Consider the following 21,560-nt stretch of genomic DNA (forward strand, 5'->3'; position numbering starts at 1 on the left):
TTTATTTTTTATTTTTTATTTTTTATTTTTTATTTTTTATTTTTTTATTTTTTATTTTTTTATTTAATAAACAGTACATACCCTCCCTCCTCCCTCCCCCGACATCACAATGCAGACAAATGTTTCAAACCTAACAACCAATCAATAAATAAATGAGAATCTGATCACTGTATTCATGATGATGAGTTGCCCCCATACATAGGCAAGAGGACAAGCAGTGACAAAGAAGAATGAGGAAAGGAAATTTCGCAATTCCAGATAGGTATGACAAGAAATTGCGCGGCTCAACACTTGAACTGTTCCAAAACCCCTCATTGAATCTGTTTGGGTGCTATGGCTACTTGTACATGTGCATACATTGTCCATGGATACGCCTTCGTGCGGGCGTTGTAGGATATGGGAAGCTTGAGGGTGAGCTACCAGGTAAGCATTTATGAGAAACCTTAACTTCCCTAGGCGTTGTATGTAATAGTAACTATAACTATAGGCACACACACGTCGCCCATTAACTAACAGCCTTGTAACTTCCTGCTCTCTATAGCTATTTCCGCGCAAAATATAGGCGACATGGAACACAGAAGCTCCGAGTATATCTATGAAAACAGAAGGATGGAAAAAATGAAACAAATCAATGAGAAACATATAGCCCGGAAAGCGCCCTAGGTAGTTACAGAATCACATAAGGTAATAATCACTTTACATATCCCACTGGCTGATTGATTGGATTGATCCTAAACCGAAACCTCCCTCTTCCATCGAGCAACCGTCATCCAACACAAAATATAAGGGCAAAAACAATATAAAAGCAGTAAAGGGAAGGCGACTTTACAACTTCGGATCAATTTCTTCAAACTCGCTCAGGTCCACGATTGGAGACGGCCCAGCACTAATGGGAAGACGCGCCTTGTACTCCGGTACGTTAGTGATGTACACCGGCTGCACCGGGTTTGTTATTGCCGGTGGCGTCGCAACAACATGACCATTCATAGCGCCATTTTTCGTCCCGTTACTCGTCCCGTTGACGGTCACGTTGACGGTCCCGTTAGCTTTCTCGATAGCAGGGGAGGTGGCATCACCAGTCGTGGATGGAGGCGACATGATTACAAACCCTTGTAATAGCTCATCGAGAACATTGGTAGTCGGCGCGAGGATGCTAGCTACCTTCTCACTATCAAGCTTTAGTTCGGTCTCTAGGAAGCCTCTGACCGCTGAAATGATGACGTCCTTATTCGTCGCAACGTCGCTTGTCATGAAATTCACATCGGCGAATGATGCTTTAAACTTGTCGCTGTCGAACTCTGTCAATGATTGTGATGCGATGTTTGACAGTTGTTCGATTATGCTCGTCTTGCGCTCATCCGCTGTGTTCAATACGACACCAGCATCAACATCCTTGTGCTGCACACTGGATTGCGCGTTTAGATGGATGGATAATTTCGCACGCGTCGGTGATTGTGGGTCGATATACCGCCGGTAAAACTCTACCATATCCCCTTTGGTCAATTCCGACACTTTCTCCGCGTCAGTATGATGCTGCGTAAAGTCAAAGTACTCGGAGCCGATATGCGACCAGAACCGATTCGTTTCAGAATTCAGGTTTTTCAACTTCTCGAGGCGCTTGTTGATCAAACTTCGCTTGTGGCCGTCGAATTCCTCATCGGTCATGCCGTCCAACGTCCCCGCGAAGCGGGCTAGGAATGCCTCGATGCGAGACTCTAGGTACTGATTTGTTCTCTCGCTTTGGATGATGACCCGATACCCCAGTGTGGTGGCGCCATACCGGATGCCGCTCCACACAACGTAGCCTAGCTGCTCCTGTGTCCGTAGTTGGTCGAATGCGGGCTCGTTGGTAAGTTGCCCGAATAAGAGTGATTTGGCGCGTAGTTGTGGTTCCATTATATCGCCTACGAACAGGTAATATTCGATGCAGTGGTTGATGTTTGCGGGGTCCTTAAGGGTTTTTTCGTAGATGAAATTACTTCCCGGTGGTATGATTATGTTTCGGCGCACGTGCCATTGGGACTGGGGCAATGGGCGGGAATGGAATGATGATTCCACCATGTTAGCCATTTTCAGCACGTCTTCCTTGTAGAGGTTACCGTGGCCCAGAAGTTCGATGTGGGTTTGACGGAGCAGCTGTGGGAAAAAAGCGGCCACGTCTTCGAGTTCAATGTGTTCCAGCTCAGCTGCCAGTTGCTCGGTAATCCAAGTCTTCTCTGCCGTCAAGTATCTTGTCACATTCCCAACCTGGTAGTAGGGCTGCTGATACTCAGAATTCGAGAAGGCGTCGGCCATTCGCTGCTTAACAACCTTAAATCGGTCAGGCTTGACTTTAAAGTCCCTCATGCTGTGTAGAACCTTTTCCAAGAGCACTGCCATCTTATCATTGTACCCGGACACTGACATTTCGAGACCGGATACACTGGCGGTCAAGTTATAATCAAGTCCACCTAGCTCAGCATCGTAGGAATACTCTTGGAGATCATCTTGGATTAAAGCGCACGCTATTCTTGTAAGGACGTTGTTACCCGGGGTAGCATAAGCCAGCGGGTTCCGAAGGGCGATTTGAACACTTGCTTTAGGGACATAGAAAGTGTCGTCCTTCTTGAACCATACTCTAGCACGGTCGTCGTTCCGGATGAGGGTGGGCCTCTTTGCCGGTTCCGCTACCTCTTTTTTCTCAACTTCAAAGCGCGTCGGGACGAATTCATTCCTGTGTGGTAAATGAAGTTCTGGCATCGGGTTGTATGAAGGGGACTCCAAAATGCGTCCGATCTCAGAGAGTAGGTCGCCCGGGACCTTCTCGACTTTGTGTTCGGTCCCATACCACTTCTCCTTGGAGTCCCAATTCCCAGGATACGTCTGCGAAATAAGTTCAATATTGAAATTATCGATACGGAAGCAATCGAGACCGCGTCGGATGGCTTGTTCATCAAATTTCCGCATCAAATTTGGCCCACTGAGGAGCCAGTCACGAGGGAATGGTTTCTGCATTACGCTGCTGAGGGTGCTCGTGAAACGACTTGCCGGGGATTTCTGCTTGAATTTGAAATCGACCTCCGCGAGATTCTTCATCTCTTCGAAAATCCATTCTTCGGGCGCTCGTGATTTGAGTATGGAAATGTATTGAAAAATAGTTTTGATGACTTCATGATAGTTATTGATACCGTCCTCTGTAAGACGGACGGATATCGTGAAGAATGCGGAGCCTGGGCAGATGGGCATTGCACCAGCGGAAAGGCCATATGCCCAACCTTTTGCCTTGATATAGGCAAGAATGCTACCAGGTCCTTCGTGGCCAATCAGATGACTGATATACCTGGACGGTTTAGATTCATACAGATTCTCTTCATCCTGGTAAGGAAAGAAAATTTCTAAAGATCGAGTATCCATGACTGGTTTGGCGAAACAGATTTTCTGCAGATCCGCCGGGGTGTATGGTTGTACATCGTCCCATCTATTTTGTGACAGCTCCTTATTCTTAACATCGGCGAACAGCTCTGTAACCCACCCCTCTAGCTCGTCCAGTGATTCGCGACCCAGCACAACTAGTTTCATACGGTTTGCCGAGTAATTTGTTTCGTAGAATCGGATGAATTCATCACGTACGTTAACACCACGTGACTGCGGCCCGTCCCTCAACGTTTGCAAGTTTCCAGTGGAAAAATGGTGGTAGGGGTGTTTGGGATTAGAAAGTGATTTGTTGAGCTGCATAAGCCTCCAGGCATCATTCTGGAGGTTCTTTTTATTCTCTGAATCCACGGCCCTGAGCTCGCGGTCGAGAGTAGACTCTAGGAATAGTGGAGCGATGAAGAACTGAGCAAATCGATCAAGGGCGCCATAAAGCGGGGGGACCAAATCGCTAGTCGAGGATGCTGCGCTGTCGGCTACAGTAGTAGTAGCAGGTAGGGTCGACCTTGAAAGGCCATCCGTCAATGGTTCCACCTCTGTGGGTGTTGACGGGGTGGTCGGAGTGGTCGCCTGGGCGTTTTTGGAAAGCGTAGTTGCTGTGGCGGCTACTTCAAAGTAGTAATTCGTCTCCGTTGCTGCAGTGTATGCGTTTGAATGTCCAGAATGTGCTGCTAGGTACTGGTTATAAGCATTTTCTTTTGGGTACTATACGGCAAAATTCACGAGTTAGTTTTCTTTATCTTCTCACATGTGTCAATTATACGTCATCTCAGCAGACACAGGTTAGACGGCTTCACCTTTTTAGTTCCCATAAAAAGAGCATGTTCTACAGCATGAGCAATTCCTGGGAGGTCATCATCGTCTGAAAAATTCCCAACGTTGACGTTAACCGAAGCGCTCGCCTTATCCGTCTCAGGATCATGGACAAGCAAAGCCTCGAGCTTATTTGGAAGGCGGATAACACGATAGGAGCGATCGTCGACAGAGGGTTTCTCGAGGTCCTCAGCAAGGCGTTCAACTATTGCCATAGTGTGCTGGGGCTTTTGATATAGAGGGTGAACTTGATGCTGCTGTTGCTGTTGCTGTTGTTGTTGGAGCAAGAGGAAAGAGGCAGAAGAACTGGAGGATAGGTGGCGTCGTCTGGAAGAAAAACAGGAACGAGCGAGAGAATTATTGAAAATCGAATGAGGGAACGCAATGCTGGGGATCTTATGCAGAGATATGAGCCTGGGATATGGGATATGGAATCGGAAATTCCGTGGCGGTAGGGAGCGGGTTGGGATGCTGGTGAGTACCGTAGTGGTGTTGATCAAGCGAACCAGAGGCCTTGAAGACATGCGACAGACCGGGAAACAGGACAAGAGAAGACAAGTGGCTAGGCAAGATGACACAAGCGCAGCCTAGGTCTACAACAAGATCAAAGGGAGAGCGAGCACAGAGGGAGACCAGGCGGGGGAGAAATGAGTGTCAATGTGGGAGAATAATGGTTGCGCAAGATGAATGTGAATGAATTGAAACGAGCGAAGTGATGTAATAATTCAATACAGTCCAATACCCGCCCTGGTACCGAATATTACGGATCTTAGACGAACCTAAGGAGTTTTTCTGCCGCCTTATTCTTCCTGAAAGAGAAAGCGGCGTGTGTTCGGCAAGTCGCTGATGACTCAGCCAGCACAAAGCCGAATTTCATCCTTTCATGAGGAAATCTCAACCGCCGCGGCTTTGCTAATAATAAAGTCATAGATCGGTTTCAAGAGTACAACATATCATCCTGGCGGAGATCCCCTGGACTTACATAACTATATGCTCGATATGGTAACTATCACACGCCGGGACTCGAACTCGTTCGACTCGAGCAAACAAAATCAGCCATCAATCCATTGCCGGTTTTGCCCCAGAGATCTCCTTAGGAACTTGTCCTATGTTACCCCAACCGTTGCAAGTGCCACAGAAAAGCTCCTACAGAATATATGTATGTACATACATGTACCATTCCCAGCCATTCTTCTACTACCACAATACACCAAATGCCGTCGGGGAAAATTTTTGGTCCTACATGCCAGAACTATAGACCAAAAATAAGTTTTGTGAAAGCGAGGAGTCAGGCAGTTGAACACGCACTTGAACTCGAACGATCCTTCATCCGCCCCTGTCACTAGGCGACATTACATGTGGCAATGAAAAGGCCATTTTCAATCAGCGTAGGACCGCATTTGCTTCCCAGAATTACCTTGACTGGTGTTAAAGATAGGCCGGGAAAGCGGACCCCTTTAAACCTCGCTCAGATTATCCCCAGTTAACAGTCGAATGAATATCTTCTTCCGTGTAGGACGGGGCACAGCTTTAGGTGACAGGGACACACACACACACACACACACACACACATATATATATATATATATATATAGACATTGTTTATGCAATGATTGAACGAGTTACTGAGTGGGGATCCGTTTTATCCCTCTCATACCTCTGGATATTTCCCCATGAAATGTTGCAGTTGTGGGAATGCAGTCTGACGAAGCTAACTCCAATGAAACAAAATTCTTTCTCCCATTGTTCCCTTGTTTTTCTTTTTTTCTCTTTTTTCTCCGACTTAAATAGACAACAATATGACAAGGAAGTTCCCCCACTGTCAACAGCCATTTCTTTATTAGCAACAAAGCCAGCGGGGTAAGAAAAAGGATCAAAGGCCTGACGGGGTTGCAGACTTGTAATTTATTTATTATCGCATACACTGCTCTACGATACCCATCTCAACATTGATTAAGTGTAGGATCCTAAGAATGAATCTATAGAGCAGTACAGATGTAACATCACTCTTTAAGCCCTGGGCTAGGAACTTACGTATCTACAAACAGACGTCAGTAGCAGTGAAAAAGGAATAGAAGGATACTTAAGTATGAGTGAATCAAAACTGTAGGCGACACTGCTACTCAATAATTACTTGATATTATTCAAGGGCAGAAGAGTTGACATTTGCGGAAACTGGGAAACCTGTCAGCTTAATAATCAACATCCAGAGAAGCCTCAAGGAATTTCTCAGGGCTATTATATTTAAACACCAATAAAATACAAAAATGAATCTACAGTGCAAGCAACAACAGCAACGTAACCTATCAGACAAGATAGTAAAGAAGGCACTGGGATATGAGTGCAGCCCTTGCAGCTGTACTCTGTCCTTCTTATTTTAATTTTTTTAGAGGCAAACGTGTTGTTCGTTCTTTGAAAGGGTTGTGCTTCGCTCAGAGAACCTCATACTGCATATATCAACATTCAAGACTATTCAACATGCAGCATATTCCCACTCCTCCTTCCCGAAGTCTAAGAGTGGCTCTTGAGGGCTGTGTATGTTTTACTTCCATCTTGGCTATACTGATGTTAACATCTTCGTGTGATACTGGAATATTGGGCTAATCGCAACCAGGGACACGGGAAATTGAATGATATATACACGTCAGTCACCAGAGCGGCAGAAATCAAGGGCTGGGATGGCGTTGACCTTCTCATCATTGGTGGCGACTTTCAGGTGAGACCATTTCCCTCCTCTTTAGGCTCTTACACATATGTTTGCTTCCGTTGTTCTCATCCATTCCTCTCCGCTAGGCAGTGCGCAACTCGTATGACTTGAGCTGCATGTCAGTCCCGCAGAAGTACAGACAGATTGGAGATTTCCATGAGTATTACAGTGGTGCCCGTGTCGCCCCCTATTTGACCATCTTTGTTGGCGGAAACCACGAAGCCAGCAATCATCTCTTTGAGCTTTATTATGGAGGTTGGGTCGCCCCTAACATTTACTACCTTGGCGCTGCCAATGTCATCCGCTGTGGACCTCTTAGAATCGCCGGTATCTCGGGTATATGGAAAGGGTATGACTATCGGAAACCTCATTTCGAGAGGCTCCCGTATAACCGCTCCGATATCCAGAGCATTTACCATGTCAGGGAACTTGACGTGCGCAAGCTGCTTCAAATCCGGACCCAGGTTGATTTGGGTCTAAGCCATGACTGGCCTCAGGGTATTGAATGGCATGGTGACTTTCAAAAGCTGTTTCAGAAAAAGCCATTGTTTGAACCAGACGCCAATTCAGGGAGATTAGGCAGCGTTGCTGCGAGATACGTTCTGGATCGCCTTCGGCCACCCTACTGGTTTTCTGCACATCTCCACTGCAAATACACTGCAAATTTAATACATGGCGACTATAAGCCAGCGGGATTGAAAGATAGATTTGCTTCGAACCAGCAACCCCACCAGCCACAGCTGGGAGGCGATGCTGGCGCCTCGCCATCTATTATTGCCGATGAACCAGCTGAGGTGTCGGGGTCTACAAATGAAGGCATAAGATCTACTCCTGTCGTCGAAGAGGTGTCTAATGCACTGCGAATATCACCAAACGAACCATCGACAACGATCACAGGCACGGCAATGAGAGAGGAGACAATATTGTCAACCCCCGGCGGCGAAACCGAACCCACAACGCTATCAACAGAGGGCATCGAAAGTATTCCACAGCAACAAAATCCTACTCAACGAGCAGAACGTGAACGTGCGCAGCTATCAGCCTGGCAGAACTTCCACTCAGTTGCAACTAAAAATGATGCTGAGGAGGGGGCGCGCCTCATGGAAGAGGCAGCAGACTATGAAAAACAGGTCGAGGCTGGGTTTATAAGTAGACCGGAGGTAAATTACCAGCTAACGTGGAAGAAGATTGGGGTTAAGGACGATGGCCTACAACGCGAAATTGAGGATGTTGCAAAAATCGGGTATGACTCGCAGGAACCTGGGAAAGTCACGGAACAAGAGGAAAGAGGCGGGGTAACTACGGTTAGGAATACCGATGAGATCGATATTAGTCTTGATAGCTCATCTGAAACTTCGGAAAAACTTGAGCAGGAGGATACGACGAGCGCTATACCGAAAAATACGGATGTAATGGAAATTGACTCCGGTACTTCATTTGAGAAAGCGGAAGTAGCACATATCCAAACCCCTACAGCAACCGCGAATGCGACTGGGGCTCTACAATTGGACGATATCCCTGCCGACATTTTAGACCAACTACCAGCAAGTTTCAGGAAACCACAACCAGTTCCGGGTCATACTCCCATTTTCGAGCCTACCCTACCGGAGGCCATCAAAAATACAGTAACCGAATTCCTCGCCCTAGATAAATGTGAAACACGGAGACAATTTATAGAATTGGTCGAATACTCCGCCATCTCATCCCCCGAGGAGGAAGAAATTGGAGAAGAGAGCCGGCCTTACCAATTGAAGTATGACAAGGAATGGCTCGCTATCACTCGAGCTTTCGCTGATGAACTCATACTCGGTGACCCTAACGCCTCCGTCCCACCAAACAAGGGAGATGCCGGTTACAAGCCCGATATCCTCGCTGCGGCGCAATGGGTAGAAGAAAATATCGTCAAACCAGGCAGGATGACCATCCCGCACAACTTCTCCATCACCGCCCCCGTCTACGACCCTGCCATTTCCATAATGACAACCGAGATGCCGCCAGAGTGCACGAACCCACAAACAGCACGGTTTTGCGAACTTGTCGGGATTGAGAATAAGTTTCATGCTAGTGATGAGGAGCGGTTTGCGCGTGCTGATGCAGGGCCGCGTCCGGAGCCTCCTCAGTCAAGGTATGGACAGCGTTCTCGGGGCCATCAGGATGGCTCTGTTCATTCTTTTGGGAGGGGGAGGGGGAGGGGGAGAGGGGGGGGGAGGGGGAGAGGGGGGGGGAGGGAGGGTGGGCGTTGGCAAGGTGGTCGTGGAGGGCGGGGAGGTGGAGGCAGGGGAGGGCGTGGAGGGCGAGGTGGCCGTGGGGGATATTATGGTCCCCCGATATAAAAATACAGAACTGGGACTGCGTGCTCCGCTTTTGAGGTTTCAAGGACATTTTTTTTCTTTCATTTTACCTCATTTTTCTCTTTATTTTTTCTTTTCATATTGACTTGTTCTGTAATCTGCTTTGAGAATGGGTCACAGGGCAGGCGAAATGGGCTGTGAGATGTTTTTTTCACTCTGCATGTATGACTAGACACGACACTTAACAGAAAACAAATTTATTTGCTGGGTATAATCAACGATTTCATCACTGGTTTAGGGGGATCTAGCTTCCCTGATAGAGCCTGATAGATACCCCATGATCGGAGGCATCGATCCCAATCACCTACCCTAACGAAAAACCTCCACTCGATGAATCGTTCATTATTGTGCTCAAGGAAGGCAGCTTAAGCCGAATCAGAAGTATGATGGGTAAAGCCCTCATCTTATGCTCAGGAAAGATAGTACTTTGGCATTCACAGCGGGTCTGTCTGTATATATGCTAACAAGAAAAGACCACTTCATTACATACATGGAATAATACATATGGCATTCGCAAATACTAAAACGCAATGCCCGCGTGCACCCTCCCCTACGAGCAGACGGCCTATTCAATTTCCTCGATCCTTGGCCCTTGCACCGACGGCTGACCTGCACTCTCATCACCACCCAGATGCGGATGAATTTCCAATCCAGCCAAACGATCCCCCAACTCGAACCTAGGTTGCTCATCCATGCCCTCACGAGTTCTTACTCCCCACAACAACGACTTTTCAAGCCATGCCTCTAAGCTCTCGATAAGCACTCGTATGTGCCCACGGACGATAGGGTCGGTTTCGTTACTTTCCACGAATGTTAAGATGCGGAGACAATCGGGTATGTTGCCGATGGCTCCCTCGTTCGGATACCTTTGTTGATCGTTGTTGAAGCCCACAGACGGGTTACTATTGCTATTGCTATTACTATTATTATTATAATAGGAGAATCCGAAACCGAGGTTAATCCCGCTTTCCCTGGCTGCGTCGAGCACCTTGACGAGATCAAGAAGTAGAATGACGGCGGCTCGTCGCAGGATGACACTCTCGCGACCCCGCTCAAGGTTCAGAGTTGATAGTGCTAGATCAACAGACGAGGATGCAATGGACGGCCCAAGACCTGCGAGGTTTGTCTGGATGGCTGATGCGAGGATAGACATAGCGGATGCCCGAATGCGTAGATCATCCGGCTCTAGGTCAGACGCAGCTCCGGCAGCCCATGCATCGATTATATTAGCGGAGTAAGCTGTGAGAGCTGGATTTTCTGCCTCTGGATCCATTGCTTCGTCAATCTGCTGCATTAAGTCTGCAGCTTCACGGTCTAGTGCATCGTCTTCCGTCTCCGCCGGTTGCGTTTTTGATTTCTTCTCCGCCATTTCCTCTCTGGCCCGTTTTGCGGAAGGCTTCCTGCCGCGCCTCCCCGCTACTGCGATCATGGTTTCGCCGAGTGTTCTGGCCGTGTTCTCGACCAATGCATTTCCTAGCTCCTGGACCGTCCGCAACAATGCCTCCCCGATTCTCAATCGTTGATCGAGGCTATGTTGTTCGCTTCTATCTGCATAACGCTCTGCAAGGGTCTTAATTACTGTACGTGGGTGCTTGGACGCAAGAACTCCAATAATCTTAACAACATTCAGGTAAATAAATTCATCGTTTGATGACGATTCGGCATCTGAATTGGTGATTAAAGAAAGGAGAAGTGAGAGGGTGGCAGGTATATCAAGGACTGGTGACGATTGGGTGATCAGACGTGAGAGAAGAGTAAGCCCTTCTGCCTGTATTGGAGGTAACTGGGATGAGATATGTTCGAGAGCTTTGCGATGTGTTTCCAGGTCCGATATCCGTGAAGAAACTGCCTCGGACTTCCGTTCAGCAGGCAATGAAGAGGAGAGAGTGATTTCAGCAAGCATTGACGCGGTGGTTGCAGGTTGTACAAGGGGAGGCGGCAAGAGGGGTAGTAGCGTGTCCAACTGGAATTTTATTCTTTGAATAATTGAAGACAGTGTTTCTGACAAGGAAAAACCGGGAGAAGTGAGGATGGTAGAAAGAAGACTGAATGCAGCCGATAGAGACTCGGATTGCTCTGGATTATCGCTTTCAGTAACCTCCTGGTTCTCAACGATGTTACTTAAAAACCGAAATGATGAATTCTTCGATTTCCCGCGGGCTTTGTTTGTCCTCAAAACGACCTCGCTTTGTATCAACTGCTCGATGATTCCCAATATCTTGTCAGGGTGCTGTGATAAACCATCTTTGAACTTGTTGAGCAATTTCTCCGTGAATTTCGCACTGGCCAGCTTCTGCAGAGTGATATGCATATCCTCACCAGCTTGCAAAAGTTCTGGCTTGTTCTTGTCGTGTTGTTCTGAAGACCCAAGTAGCCATTTCTGGCTAACGTGGAGAAAAACATCACCAGCAAGCTCCTCGGATTGGGGGTCCATGGCCAGCAGTTCTAAGACGCTATCAATGCGGTCATCCAAAATCTTCACGAGAAGCATTGCATTGGGTGTTTCCTGAGCTAGAGATTCTGTGCGTTTTCTAATCGAAATGCCGCCTTTTTGGCCGGGGCCAAATGTCCAGGTACTTCCTCCGTCCCACAGTATATTATCGGACAGTTTCTCGTATCTTGATATCCCAGCTGACACACTGAAAAAGGTCTGCAGGAGCCTAGAGACTTTGCCATACCATAATGATTTTCTATGCTCTCTGGCGTAGCACCCCAATGCCCATAGCGGAAGTAAGACAGGTTGAACGAGCCGTTTTAAAAGGCCGGGATTTGGGTGTAATAAAACTAGAGCGCTCAGCCTTGTAATGGATAGGAGCAACTTTGGTTCATCTATGAGGACTACGCCCTCCAAGTTATCTAGTGGGCTTCCTGTTAATGCAGAGCCATCTGACGAAAACCTTCTCAGCCACGCAGCAACCTCGTTTGTCATATTGCCATGGAGTGAGTCGAGGATAGGTTTCACGAATATCCTATAACCAATCGCACCTGGCTCTCCAAGAGCCCGTTTTCCGAGTATTCCACTACCAATCACGTACGATGCCGTTTTCTGAAAATCCGGTTCATCCCCATCTAAAAGCGCCAGCAATTTTGGAGCAGTATTACAGAAATAGTCGTCCGCCGAAATTCCTTGAGGAAGTGAGGAAAGTAAACGAGATGTTTGCATGATAGCTTGCACGGTGATTGGAGGACCTTGAGAGGGCGCGGTATCCGCAGGTTGTTGCCCCAAAACCGGTGCAAATTGGGAGGCTATAAAAAGAACGATTTGGAACACACCATCTTTACGTAAAGGAACCTGCGATAGCTGAGAAGAGATTATGTTTTTGAACCATGACGCAGAACTTGTTTGGACAAACGATGAGAGGAGCGTTAGCAACGAGGGTGTTGGGGATCTGGATGGAGATATTTAGCCGACGCATACATATAGAAACATAAATTAGTGCCTTACTCTTCAATGATCGTTTGAAATAGTTCCCTATATGTGGTAATTTGCTTCTGTGGCAGAGAATGTGAATGAAATGCGAGCTCCGCGGTAGCACACAATATATCAGCGAGAATTCTTCCCATAATTATCGGTTGAATACCAGAGTGTTTATCACAAACAACGGGCCTTAAAGTGTCTATTATAAAAAGTAATAGACGTTCATCGTGTGGTTTGTTGGCGGAAGTCGCTTCTGCCTGTGTTGCAACAACGCCAGTGGGGAGAACAGACAGAACCCGTTGCTGAAGCGGAATCCCAACTCCCTGGGATAGTGCAGGGTATATGCCCTCAAGGGAAATGAGATCAAGTAGGCCATGGATCACCCGTCGCCGCCTGGTATCTTCAAGAACGGGGTCTTCTCTGCGTCCATTTCTTTTGGAATTTTCGATCCCAACGTCCAGACTTGAATCAATATAGGCACGATGAATTGTCACAAGAAGATCTAGTGCCCGTTGAATCACATGAAAAGTAGTGCTGTCATCTTCTTTGCCTTGAACTGGGATTTTTCGAGCTAGAATTTGGACGAGAGAATCGCCGCGAGATTTCTGTATCTCCTCTTGAAGAGAGTTAGCTGCGTTTGGATGAGTTAGATGTTAAGGTTGCGTGCCTCTTTTTAAAACCGGGTTCAAAAACTCATGCGCGTCATCAAGTATCTTCATGAGCTGCCCCGAACTGCCCATTTTCATAGCCCTGCAGTAACAATATCTCTACAGATTACGGCGGCGTATGTTCGATGGACCATTTTGATTCTATGTATCAAATTAGAAAATGACGTATTGGCCGACATGTCACGTGAATTTAGATCGCGCTTGGGTAATAAATGTTCACGTGCCCGACGCGTCTCAAGTGGAAACCTTATTTGAGGCTGGAAATCGCGCTCGTCCATGTTGAAGGTCCAACAACGTTTCTGTTGATGTTTCGACTTGATTCCTCTTGAGTCTTTCTGCTAGAAGGATGTCGTTGCCATAAGTGTTGCGTATTTCTAATTGCTGTACTTCTTTATTTCCGAATGCTTTTGTTTTTTAACCTCGATTCGTGTCGTTCTATCAATATACTTCGATCCTGTCACGCCCGCATCAAAGCACTCCTCGTTCACCACTCTCTTGCCTGATATAGGCACCATACATACAGTTCAGCCTCCCCACAGTTCTCCAATAACCGTCTCACGCGCTCAAGGCCCCTCACTGTTCCTGTCACGTCACAGCTTATTGCCCTCACGAGACTGCATAGTGGGGTGTGGGTGGATATTGGAACTTAACCCTAAGTTACATCGTCGGTTGTCCTTTTGGACGTCAGCCTCGCGGTCAATAGTTGTCAGATGTCTGATTAACTCGTTTGAATCGTTTGACGATTCAAGTTGGGTGAAAAGATGTTTGATGTCCAGAGTGGAATAAAGATGATTTACTATGCGTTTTAAAGCGTCCAAAAGGAACACGTGTCAGTTTATCTGCTGGACTTAAAACACTTGGATCACCGAAGGGATGGTCAGTCAAATGCTCGATCCGTTCTTTGGGAAAAGGAAATGGGATATGGTTTGTGGGACATGTCGGGCATCCCTGTGTTTGGGAATTGCCTTTGGGAGCCATAGAACCTTTGGATCACGCCGTTGCATACACCTGTCGTTATACCCGCTCTCAAATTAGTAGCGGGCTTATCTTTCCGTCTGTTGGAAGAGCATTGATCTTCGAACGCAACAAATCCGTCCGAAGAAGGATGGTTGCCTACACACCGACCACCACTGATGCATTTTGCGAGTCGATTCTTGGGGATCCACTTGCCGGAATCGTTCCATGTTGTCTGTTTACTAGAGTAACATGGTTCGTAAGCAAGGTCAACAAGACGACAAGCATATGCGTGGTCGTCTTAACTGGTAGCTTTTCTAGATTGCCGTTAAGAATTCGCGCTTGTTGTCATGTTCCGGTTGCCTTCTTTGCGTCCATAGCGGTATTATAACCCCAGCCGAGACTGAGTGATGTATCGTTAGTGAAGACAAGAAATTGTCCTCAACTATTGATTCCCATTTTGGGACGTATAACGTGTTGGTGTCCGTTGCTTTCCATGGTTGGCTGTCCCGTACATATCCCGAACCTCTGACTGTGCCTCCACGGCCTGCCAGACCCCTACCATCCACCCCATTGCCCCATTGTTCAAACTACTGCTTGTTGGCCTTTCACTGCGGCACTAGCCATGAGTGTTAGCTTGTTCCCAAGCGTCCCGATCCGCCGCGTTAGTCACCTCGCTGCAAGTCTAGCCTGCAGTCCTGAGTGAGTGCCGACAACTGGCTGCCTGCGAAGTTTCTTCAAGGGTGCCCAGAACCCTACCTACCGATAGCTGGAAGGCATTCCATATAGCGAGCGGAAGGAAAAAGCGGTTTTTGAGGATGTCTTTTGTCCGCTTTCAAACGCCCTCCAGCTGCATCTAGCTTTATCTTCAGTGCAGTTGGAGAGGAAACAAAAACTAGTCTCTGAGGCTACTGTATTACAAACAAGAGAGGCTCCGTCCCGGTCTCGAAAGATTTCGGGGTTTGAAACGTCGAGTGTTGGGCTTGGATACTTGGATATTAGGACAAAAACAGACATCGAGGGAAACAAACGCAGAATGGAGGAGAGCGATTGTGAATGAACTACACGGTGGATTCGTCACTCCCTACGCAGCAGACAAGGATAGGACGGGTTTCTTCATCCTGGGATCTTCAGAGCATGCCGCAGGTATGAGAATTTTAGCTACGTTGCCGAACAGCCCAGCTGCCCCTTTCTATTCGCCTAACGCCCAAGAGGAATTTGACCATCGCGAGCGATCTACTGCAGTTACGACCTTTCATTTTACGCCTCAAAACCCCGAAACTTTTCCGTTGGTTTCGTAAATGTCCTGGCCTTGTTTCATGTGCAAAATTGCGGATGGATGGAAATTCGGTTTGGAACGTGCACCAAGTCAGGACCTCTCTCGAGTGAGGATCAAAGCTTAGGCTTGTCTGTATTTGGTGTCTGCCCATATTCTTTTCCATCTTCCATGTCCCTTTTAGGCATCATGTTACAACGCGTTGGGCTATTGGTTCCAGCGGAGGTGAACGGATGAAGTGTTTGTGTTGGTCTAGCGTTTACCGGTGTGTTTAGCTCTACGTGGATGGCTAGCAGCGGGGAGCGAGGGGGATCCCTGGGCTAAGAAGGCAAAGCGAGCGATATTCCTCTGCAGTGGTAATGCTTCCGGAAGTCCTTTTCCGTTCCCCGTTTGCAAGGGGAACGGCCATAATTTTTTTATAAGTCTCCCAATTCCCAACCAAGCTGCGATTGAGCTAACTGCCGCTTAGGTCCTCTTTTATTATCTCCAGTCCGCCTCTATGACCCTCTGAATTTTCCTTATGTATAATACTGGATGCTCAGCGTTGTACTCGATTGTTTGCTTGTTTTTTGCTTTTCGTTTTCAGTAATACTACCCGAGCACGAAGCCATGTTTCCGTTTTTCTTTTGTTGTTTATCACTATAGCCCTGCTCTATTCTACGTGTAATTCCTTTGTTGTCAGAATGCGACTCTCGTTTCCTTCGCACGTTTCCCCAACAACATACCTGCCATCTACACCGCTCACGTCGAGTTCCCACCATGTTGCTTGCCGCGACCTTGTTATATATACATGCCAAGCCGCTTCCTTCCCACAGCAGTTTCCTCAATTACTGTTTTTGCTTTCAGATGGACGAACACAAAATGACGGAAAGAATGTACCAGGTCGGCCGCTCTTATACCATGCTTGGGAATTGGAAAGGGCGATGTGATATATAGGGGCCGCCTGTCTCAGCTCGTCCGTCAATGCTCCTTCGGTTTGTTTGGCGTATCGCGATAATGTATTTTCCCGTTCTCTTTCCCCAGCTCGCTCTCGCTCGGTCCTCAGCCATACTCGGTCAACAACAAGACTTTCGTTGACTCCACTCTCTTATTTTTAGTACCCAATTCATTTAACTATATCGGTTGTATTCACTGTTCAAATAACTATTCAATTTGGTATCTGTACTCCTTCAGCTTGTGTGAAGCCCTGTTTACCAACAACAATCATCACCATGCGTTCTCGCCGCTGGGTGTGGGCTCTCCATCTCAGTCTCGTCGTTCTCGCATCCGCTGCCGCTCTTGATGACGAGTTGGCTCACGAGACGGCCAATAGAGGGATATTACCCAAATTTCCGATCGCCCTACCGCCAGCACATGTTCCACCCCCAGGGTTTGGCGGGCTCCGCAATACGCCCACACCAGGATTGAAAAAACTTGACGCTCCTGAACGGAGGTGCGGTCCACAGTACGGATCTTGTGAGGATAGTTACTGCTGCTCACCATCTGGTATGTGCGTCAGTTTTGGGATTTTAGCAGTGCTCCTGCCTTGCTTACAGTATAATATACCCAGGTTATTGTGGTATTTCGAGATACTATTGTCAGGCTCCAGATTGCTTGATCGACTATGGTAACGGCTGTGACGCGCTAAAAACGCCAGGTGGGGATAGCACATTAAACGTCGTTCGTGATCATGTTGGTCAAGTTCCGTATGCCAACGAGCCGATTTTCAACTGTAGAATCCCCAACACAGTTGCGTTGACCTACGACGATGGCCCAAATATCTATACCCGTGATCTACTCGATATGCTTGATTCGTTCGGCGCGAAGGCTACCTTTTTCCTAACCGGAATTAATTCCAATAAGGGATCGATAGACGATCGGAATTTTCCGTGGAGGGAATTAATAAACCGAATGCTGAGAAGTGGTCATCAAATTGCTAGCCACACATGGGCTCATCAAGATCTTGACGCTCTCTCTGCTAATCAACGTCTCGACCAGATGGTGAAAAATGAAATGGCTCTCCGCAATATCTTTGGTGGCTTCCCAACCTACATGAGACCTCCATACTCGAGATGCTCCGACCACTCCGGTTGCGTCCAACAGATGGATGACCTAGGATATCATGCTGCGTATTTCGATGTGGATACGGATGATTATAACAACGATACCCCTTACCTCATAAAACGCTCCAAGGACATTTTCGATGATGCTCTTGCTTCTGCTAAACCCAACGGGGAACCTTTGTTGGTTATAGCTCATGACGTTCACGAGCAAACGGTCTACAATCTTACTCCACACATGTTGCAGGGAATATATGCCGCAGGCTATAAGCCAGTTACACTAGGCGAATGCCTCGGAGATGATCCGGAGAACTGGTATCGTTGGACTTATCCAAGTGATTCCCAAGGTCGTTGGGCAAATCCATCTAGCGGAGCAATACCCAAAAACAACCAGACTAACCTGATCCGAGGTCTCCCGCGGGGTGCAGCACACCTGCCCGGGCTCTAGAGCTAGCAGCTATATATATTGAGCTTTGACTGTCGGTTCCTTGATGGCAAATGTCTGTTGCTCCAGGGGCCGAAGATTGAGTGAGAATTGGTTCTGCGGCTCGTACCGGTTTGGTATGATATGACACGGGTCAGATTTCCTGTTTGTTTTTCTGTTTTTATATGCGTGTCTCGATGTATATTCTGCGTTGTCATGTTTCTCCAGCTTGCTCCTTTGCATGTTGTCTTTATAGCTTGCTCTACGACGTTCGCGGGAACGCTTTACTTCCGCTGAGCTCTCTATTTGCGGCTATGCATGACTCTCATTATCGTTACACGAGGCGTTGCGGTCAGAATTTTTCTCGGGATCCGTGGAACCATGTATCCCTTCGCAATGTCATAGGTTTCTCTTTTAATATACCCATCTGGTTACATTAACTTCTTCGGCTCCTGGCATGTTGCTCTTCAACGGACTAAGCGAACATTATTGCAACCCCCCTGTCCTCGCGGATACTGTTGTCGTACCGTAAACTATCGATGCAGTATGTTCTGTCTGACAGAACTGGTAACGTATGCTTGCTCCATTATTCTGAGCGGTGAAACGTCTTCCAGGGCGGGTGTCATCATTACGGCTCATAGGCACCTTGTATATACCGTCATAGAGAAAAGGGATGTTATAAAAAGTAGCACATCTCCATCTCAGGCATACGGAGTATGAGAAGAGGGTTCGCAAGAGTAGTGACGTAAAGGAGCGGGAAAGCTTAATAATAAATAAATTCGCTTTAGCTATAGGGTATAATGATATGAGCAATAATACATCACGGTCATGCGTCGAAGAGTAAATCAAAGCTGAGGTTGGGAAGTAAATATAACTATCATCATGGGAAAGGGGATAAAATACGTGGCATAATCTGGTCCCAGCCCACACTAGGGAGGAGAAAAACGCTGTGCAGGACGGGGATGTGAGAGCACGCAAGTCCTGTTACTAATACTGATAACCCTTGCAGCCAGGCCGTGGCTCACTAAGATGCTACTCCCATTAATATCAGTATTATTTTTTTCTACTTCCTAACCACCTTCAACAGGGGTGCGATCTTCGCCGTACGGCTCAAGCCCACCCGATACGATACCTTCTTGTTTACCGTGATGGGACTGTGCTTGTCAGGGCCCCTCTGGGTTATCATAGGGGGCTTTGTGGGCGTTTCGACTGGTTCGGGTGCTGGGGTTGTTATTATTGAAGGTTGTGATTGCGGTTGAGGAGATTTGGAATGGGGTGCAGATGTAAGGGTGTCTGCACTAATGGGTTTCTTTTGCTCTTCTTCGTTGAATTGTGTTACCTGATCTACTTCCGCTGCGGGTCCTATATCTGTCACGGTATCCGGCTTGAAGTCCTTCTCTTCCAGGGCTTCTTTCAATGCAGGGATATTCTGATCTTGCTCTACAAGGGGTTGAATCTCTTTCTTATCATCGGTGGATGGTTCGGTTTCTGCGATGGAGATTGGCGGCTCCATAGTTAGACTCTCCGACGTCTTCTTCCGCTTTCGACCGCGCTTCTTGGGCGCGGGAGCGGGATCGGGCGCGGCAGTATCAGTGGTATGGCCCAAGGGTAATGGTTGGACCTCGTCGAGTTCCACATGGCTTTCGTCTTCTGTTTTCGCTTTAAGCGCAGTTACTTCCGGGGCACTCCCGGTGTTGTTGCTAAGCGGCTCTCTGTCGCTTTCCTCGCGGCGTCTAGCTTTTCGGCCCTTTGGCGGTTGGGTTTCCTGACTCGTATCCTTGAATATAACGTCTGCCGGCTTCTCATCTACCCATATCACGTCATCTTCAACATCTGATTCTACAGCCCTCTTCAACATCACGGACGTAGTCTTTCCCCGCTTAACCTTCCTCTTCTTCGCCACTTTGAGTTGTCGCTTAGATCCTTCAAGAGGGGTATCCTGGGTAGTGGGATTTAACATAAACTCCTCTGGGTTGTTACTTATCTCTGCAACAGTCGAGTCTCCGTCTTCGCGTGATTGACATGTTTGTGCGATTGTGGAATCTTCACGCGGGACCGCAACTTCAACGTGGGGATTCTCGCTATCACCAACCTCGTCAACCCCTAAACCGGTATCAATTACGATGGCCTTACTCCGCGACCTACTCGGCCGTGGCTTGTAGCGTTCTTTCGGCATGCCGCCGAAATCTGCATTGATACAGTCCAGCTCATCCCGATCACTCTCCATCCCAGTACTCTCTGCAGCTGAGGGCTCATTCTTTGATATTGCTGTCGGTCTCATATTGGTTATCGCAACTTGAACCACAGGCGGTAGCGAAAGCTCATCGCGCGTGCTCTCTGTTGAGGATGGTGGCGGATGGCTTATAAAGGGCGATGACATTGTCCTATGTGCTCGCGCGAGGGTGATAGAGGACATTGGCTCAGTATCGTAAGCAGTATCGTCGAATCCTTGTGTAGACTTTGACCGTCCTGTCGGTTGTTTTCTGGAGCGAGCATCTGACCCGGGTGTGAGCGGAGGCTCCCATACAGTTTCAGCTGCAGAGGGATGATCGCTCGGAGTATTCGGGGCTTCACTAGCCAAATCTTCTCCGAAAGTACCATCTCCACCGTCTTTTTCAGGGGATAGAGACGCGTCCGTATCAATCATACGATCAGTCGATAATTCTTCCCTAACACCACAGCCATCCTCATCTTGCTCCGGCGAACCAGCAGCAAAACCAACACGTTTGCCGACAGCATCTTGAAATGCTCCAGACGCATCCATCGTCCGCCTCCTCTTAACATTCCTTTCCCCTCCACTCACATTTTCCACCTCATTTTTCCTAACATCTATCGTCCTCCCCCTTTTCAAAATACTTCTTCTAGGGGCCTGCATCAAGCTGGAATATGCACCATCCCCATCTTCTTCCCCAAGCCACGCCCTCTCCCTCTGTTGCTGGGACAGTGAAACGGACCCTGTCTCCGCCTGATCCTGCGATTGTGACGCGAGGAATTGATCGAAATTGACGCTGAGGTTGGGATCGAAGCTTGGGGGGCCATGATTATTCGAGTTACTCTCAGCGCCATTCCCGTTTCCAATGGTGGTTTCTCCCACCACCTGATTATTATAATTGCTATTATTATTACTGGCATGTTGTTCGTACTGATCGATGGGCGGAAAACCCCGTAATGTAATGGCAGGATTGGCCGTGGTAGTGTTGTTTTGAAGTGGGTCGATGGAGGTAGCGATGTCGCTGAGTTCAGCGTCCGAGTCGTCTGAGTCTTGGATTACGAGGCTGAATGGCATCTTGCTGGACCGCGTCAATTGGATGGCCACGGTGCATGTGTATTAAGATCCGCCGGGGGCAGGTTATGTGACTCTCAGTGGGCCTGGAATGCTAATGGTGGATAATGACGTTGGTGTTTGCCGTTTTCTGATGGTTCGTTGCTGATATACACTCCAGACGCGACGGAGACGCCAAAGTCACGTGTTGATAAGAGTAACCCGACTTACGTAGCC

At 47.8% G+C, this 21,560-nt stretch overlaps 5 protein-coding genes across 6 annotated transcripts; 2 read left to right on the plus strand and 3 right to left on the minus strand.

The window, feature by feature from the left end:
- Nucleotides 1-25: 25 nt before the first annotated feature.
- BDCG_04583 (insulysin) lies at nt 26-4,997 on the minus strand. The gene is made up of 2 exons (XM_045420233.1): nt 4,209-4,997; nt 26-4,116 (listed from the first exon to the last, which is right to left on the minus strand). Exons 1-2 carry the CDS (start codon nt 4,746-4,748, stop codon nt 826-828), a joined length of 3,831 nt encoding a protein of 1,276 aa, XP_045276382.1. The 5' UTR covers nt 4,749-4,997; the 3' UTR covers nt 26-825.
- A 1,413-nt stretch (nt 4,998-6,410) lies between these two features.
- Nucleotides 6,411-10,164, plus strand: BDCG_04584 (RNA lariat debranching enzyme). The gene is made up of 3 exons (XM_045420234.1): nt 6,411-6,759; nt 6,839-6,940; nt 7,018-10,164. Exons 1-3 carry the CDS (start codon nt 6,562-6,564, stop codon nt 9,262-9,264), a joined length of 2,547 nt encoding a protein of 848 aa, XP_045276383.1. The 5' UTR covers nt 6,411-6,561; the 3' UTR covers nt 9,265-10,164.
- BDCG_04585 (uncharacterized protein) lies at nt 9,185-14,105 on the minus strand. The gene is made up of 3 exons (XM_045420235.1): nt 13,368-14,105; nt 12,728-13,316; nt 9,185-12,671 (listed from the first exon to the last, which is right to left on the minus strand). Exons 1-3 carry the CDS (start codon nt 13,444-13,446, stop codon nt 9,848-9,850), a joined length of 3,492 nt encoding a protein of 1,163 aa, XP_045276384.1. The 5' UTR covers nt 13,447-14,105; the 3' UTR covers nt 9,185-9,847.
- BDCG_04587 lies at nt 13,611-20,191 on the plus strand. Of its 2 annotated transcripts, XM_045420237.1 has the most exons (3): nt 13,635-16,596; nt 16,696-17,083; nt 17,148-19,102. In XM_045420237.1, the coding sequence occupies exons 2-3, from the start codon at nt 16,810-16,812 to the stop codon at nt 18,083-18,085; spliced, it is 1,212 nt and encodes a 403-aa protein (XP_045280939.1). In that variant the 5' UTR covers nt 13,635-16,596; nt 16,696-16,809; the 3' UTR covers nt 18,086-19,102. The 2 variants fall into 2 exon arrangements, with proteins under 2 accessions (XP_045276385.1, XP_045280939.1); XM_045420236.1 differs by having other exon boundaries at nt 13,611-17,083; nt 17,148-20,191.
- On the minus strand, nt 19,125-21,347 carry BDCG_04588 (uncharacterized protein; the record flags this gene model as incomplete). The annotated part of the gene is made up of 1 exon (XM_045420238.1): nt 19,125-21,347. One exon carries the CDS (start codon nt 21,345-21,347, stop codon nt 19,125-19,127), a length of 2,223 nt encoding a protein of 740 aa, XP_045276386.1.
- Between the last annotated feature and the right edge of the window lie 213 nt (nt 21,348-21,560).

Source organism: Blastomyces dermatitidis (genome assembly GCF_000003525.1).
Source record: "Blastomyces dermatitidis ER-3 genomic scaffold supercont1.4, whole genome shotgun sequence".
NCBI lineage: Eukaryota > Fungi > Ascomycota > Eurotiomycetes > Onygenales > Ajellomycetaceae > Blastomyces > Blastomyces dermatitidis.

Bases quoted from the DNA above. Each gene is read 5' to 3' on its own strand.
- BDCG_04585 (XM_045420235.1), bottom strand. From the start codon at position 13,446: ATGAAAATGGGCAGTTCGGGGCAGCTCATGAAGATACTTGATGACGCG. The intron at 13,317-13,367 runs GCACGCAACCTT...ACTCTCTTCAAG, and splicing joins GAACCCGGTTTTAAAAAGAG to AGGAGATACAGAAATCTCGC. The intron at 12,672-12,727 runs GTAAGGCACTAA...ATCTCCATCCAG, and splicing joins TTTCAAACGATCATTGAAGA to ATCCCCAACACCCTCGTTGC.
- BDCG_04584 (XM_045420234.1), top strand. From the start codon at position 6,562: ATGAGTGCAGCCCTTGCAGCTGTACTCTGTCCTTCTTATTTTAATTTT. The intron at 6,760-6,838 runs GTATGTTTTACT...AATCGCAACCAG, and splicing joins GAGTGGCTCTTGAGGGCTGT to GGACACGGGAAATTGAATGA. The intron at 6,941-7,017 runs GTGAGACCATTT...CCTCTCCGCTAG, and splicing joins TCATTGGTGGCGACTTTCAG to GCAGTGCGCAACTCGTATGA.
- BDCG_04587 (XM_045420236.1), top strand. From the start codon at position 16,810: ATGCGTTCTCGCCGCTGGGTGTGGGCTCTCCATCTCAGTCTCGTCGTT. The intron at 17,084-17,147 runs GTATGTGCGTCA...TAATATACCCAG, and splicing joins TTACTGCTGCTCACCATCTG to GTTATTGTGGTATTTCGAGA.
- BDCG_04583 (XM_045420233.1), bottom strand. From the start codon at position 4,748: ATGTCTTCAAGGCCTCTGGTTCGCTTGATCAACACCACTACGGTACTC. The intron at 4,117-4,208 runs GTGAAGCCGTCT...TTTGCCGTATAG, and splicing joins TTTTTATGGGAACTAAAAAG to TACCCAAAAGAAAATGCTTA.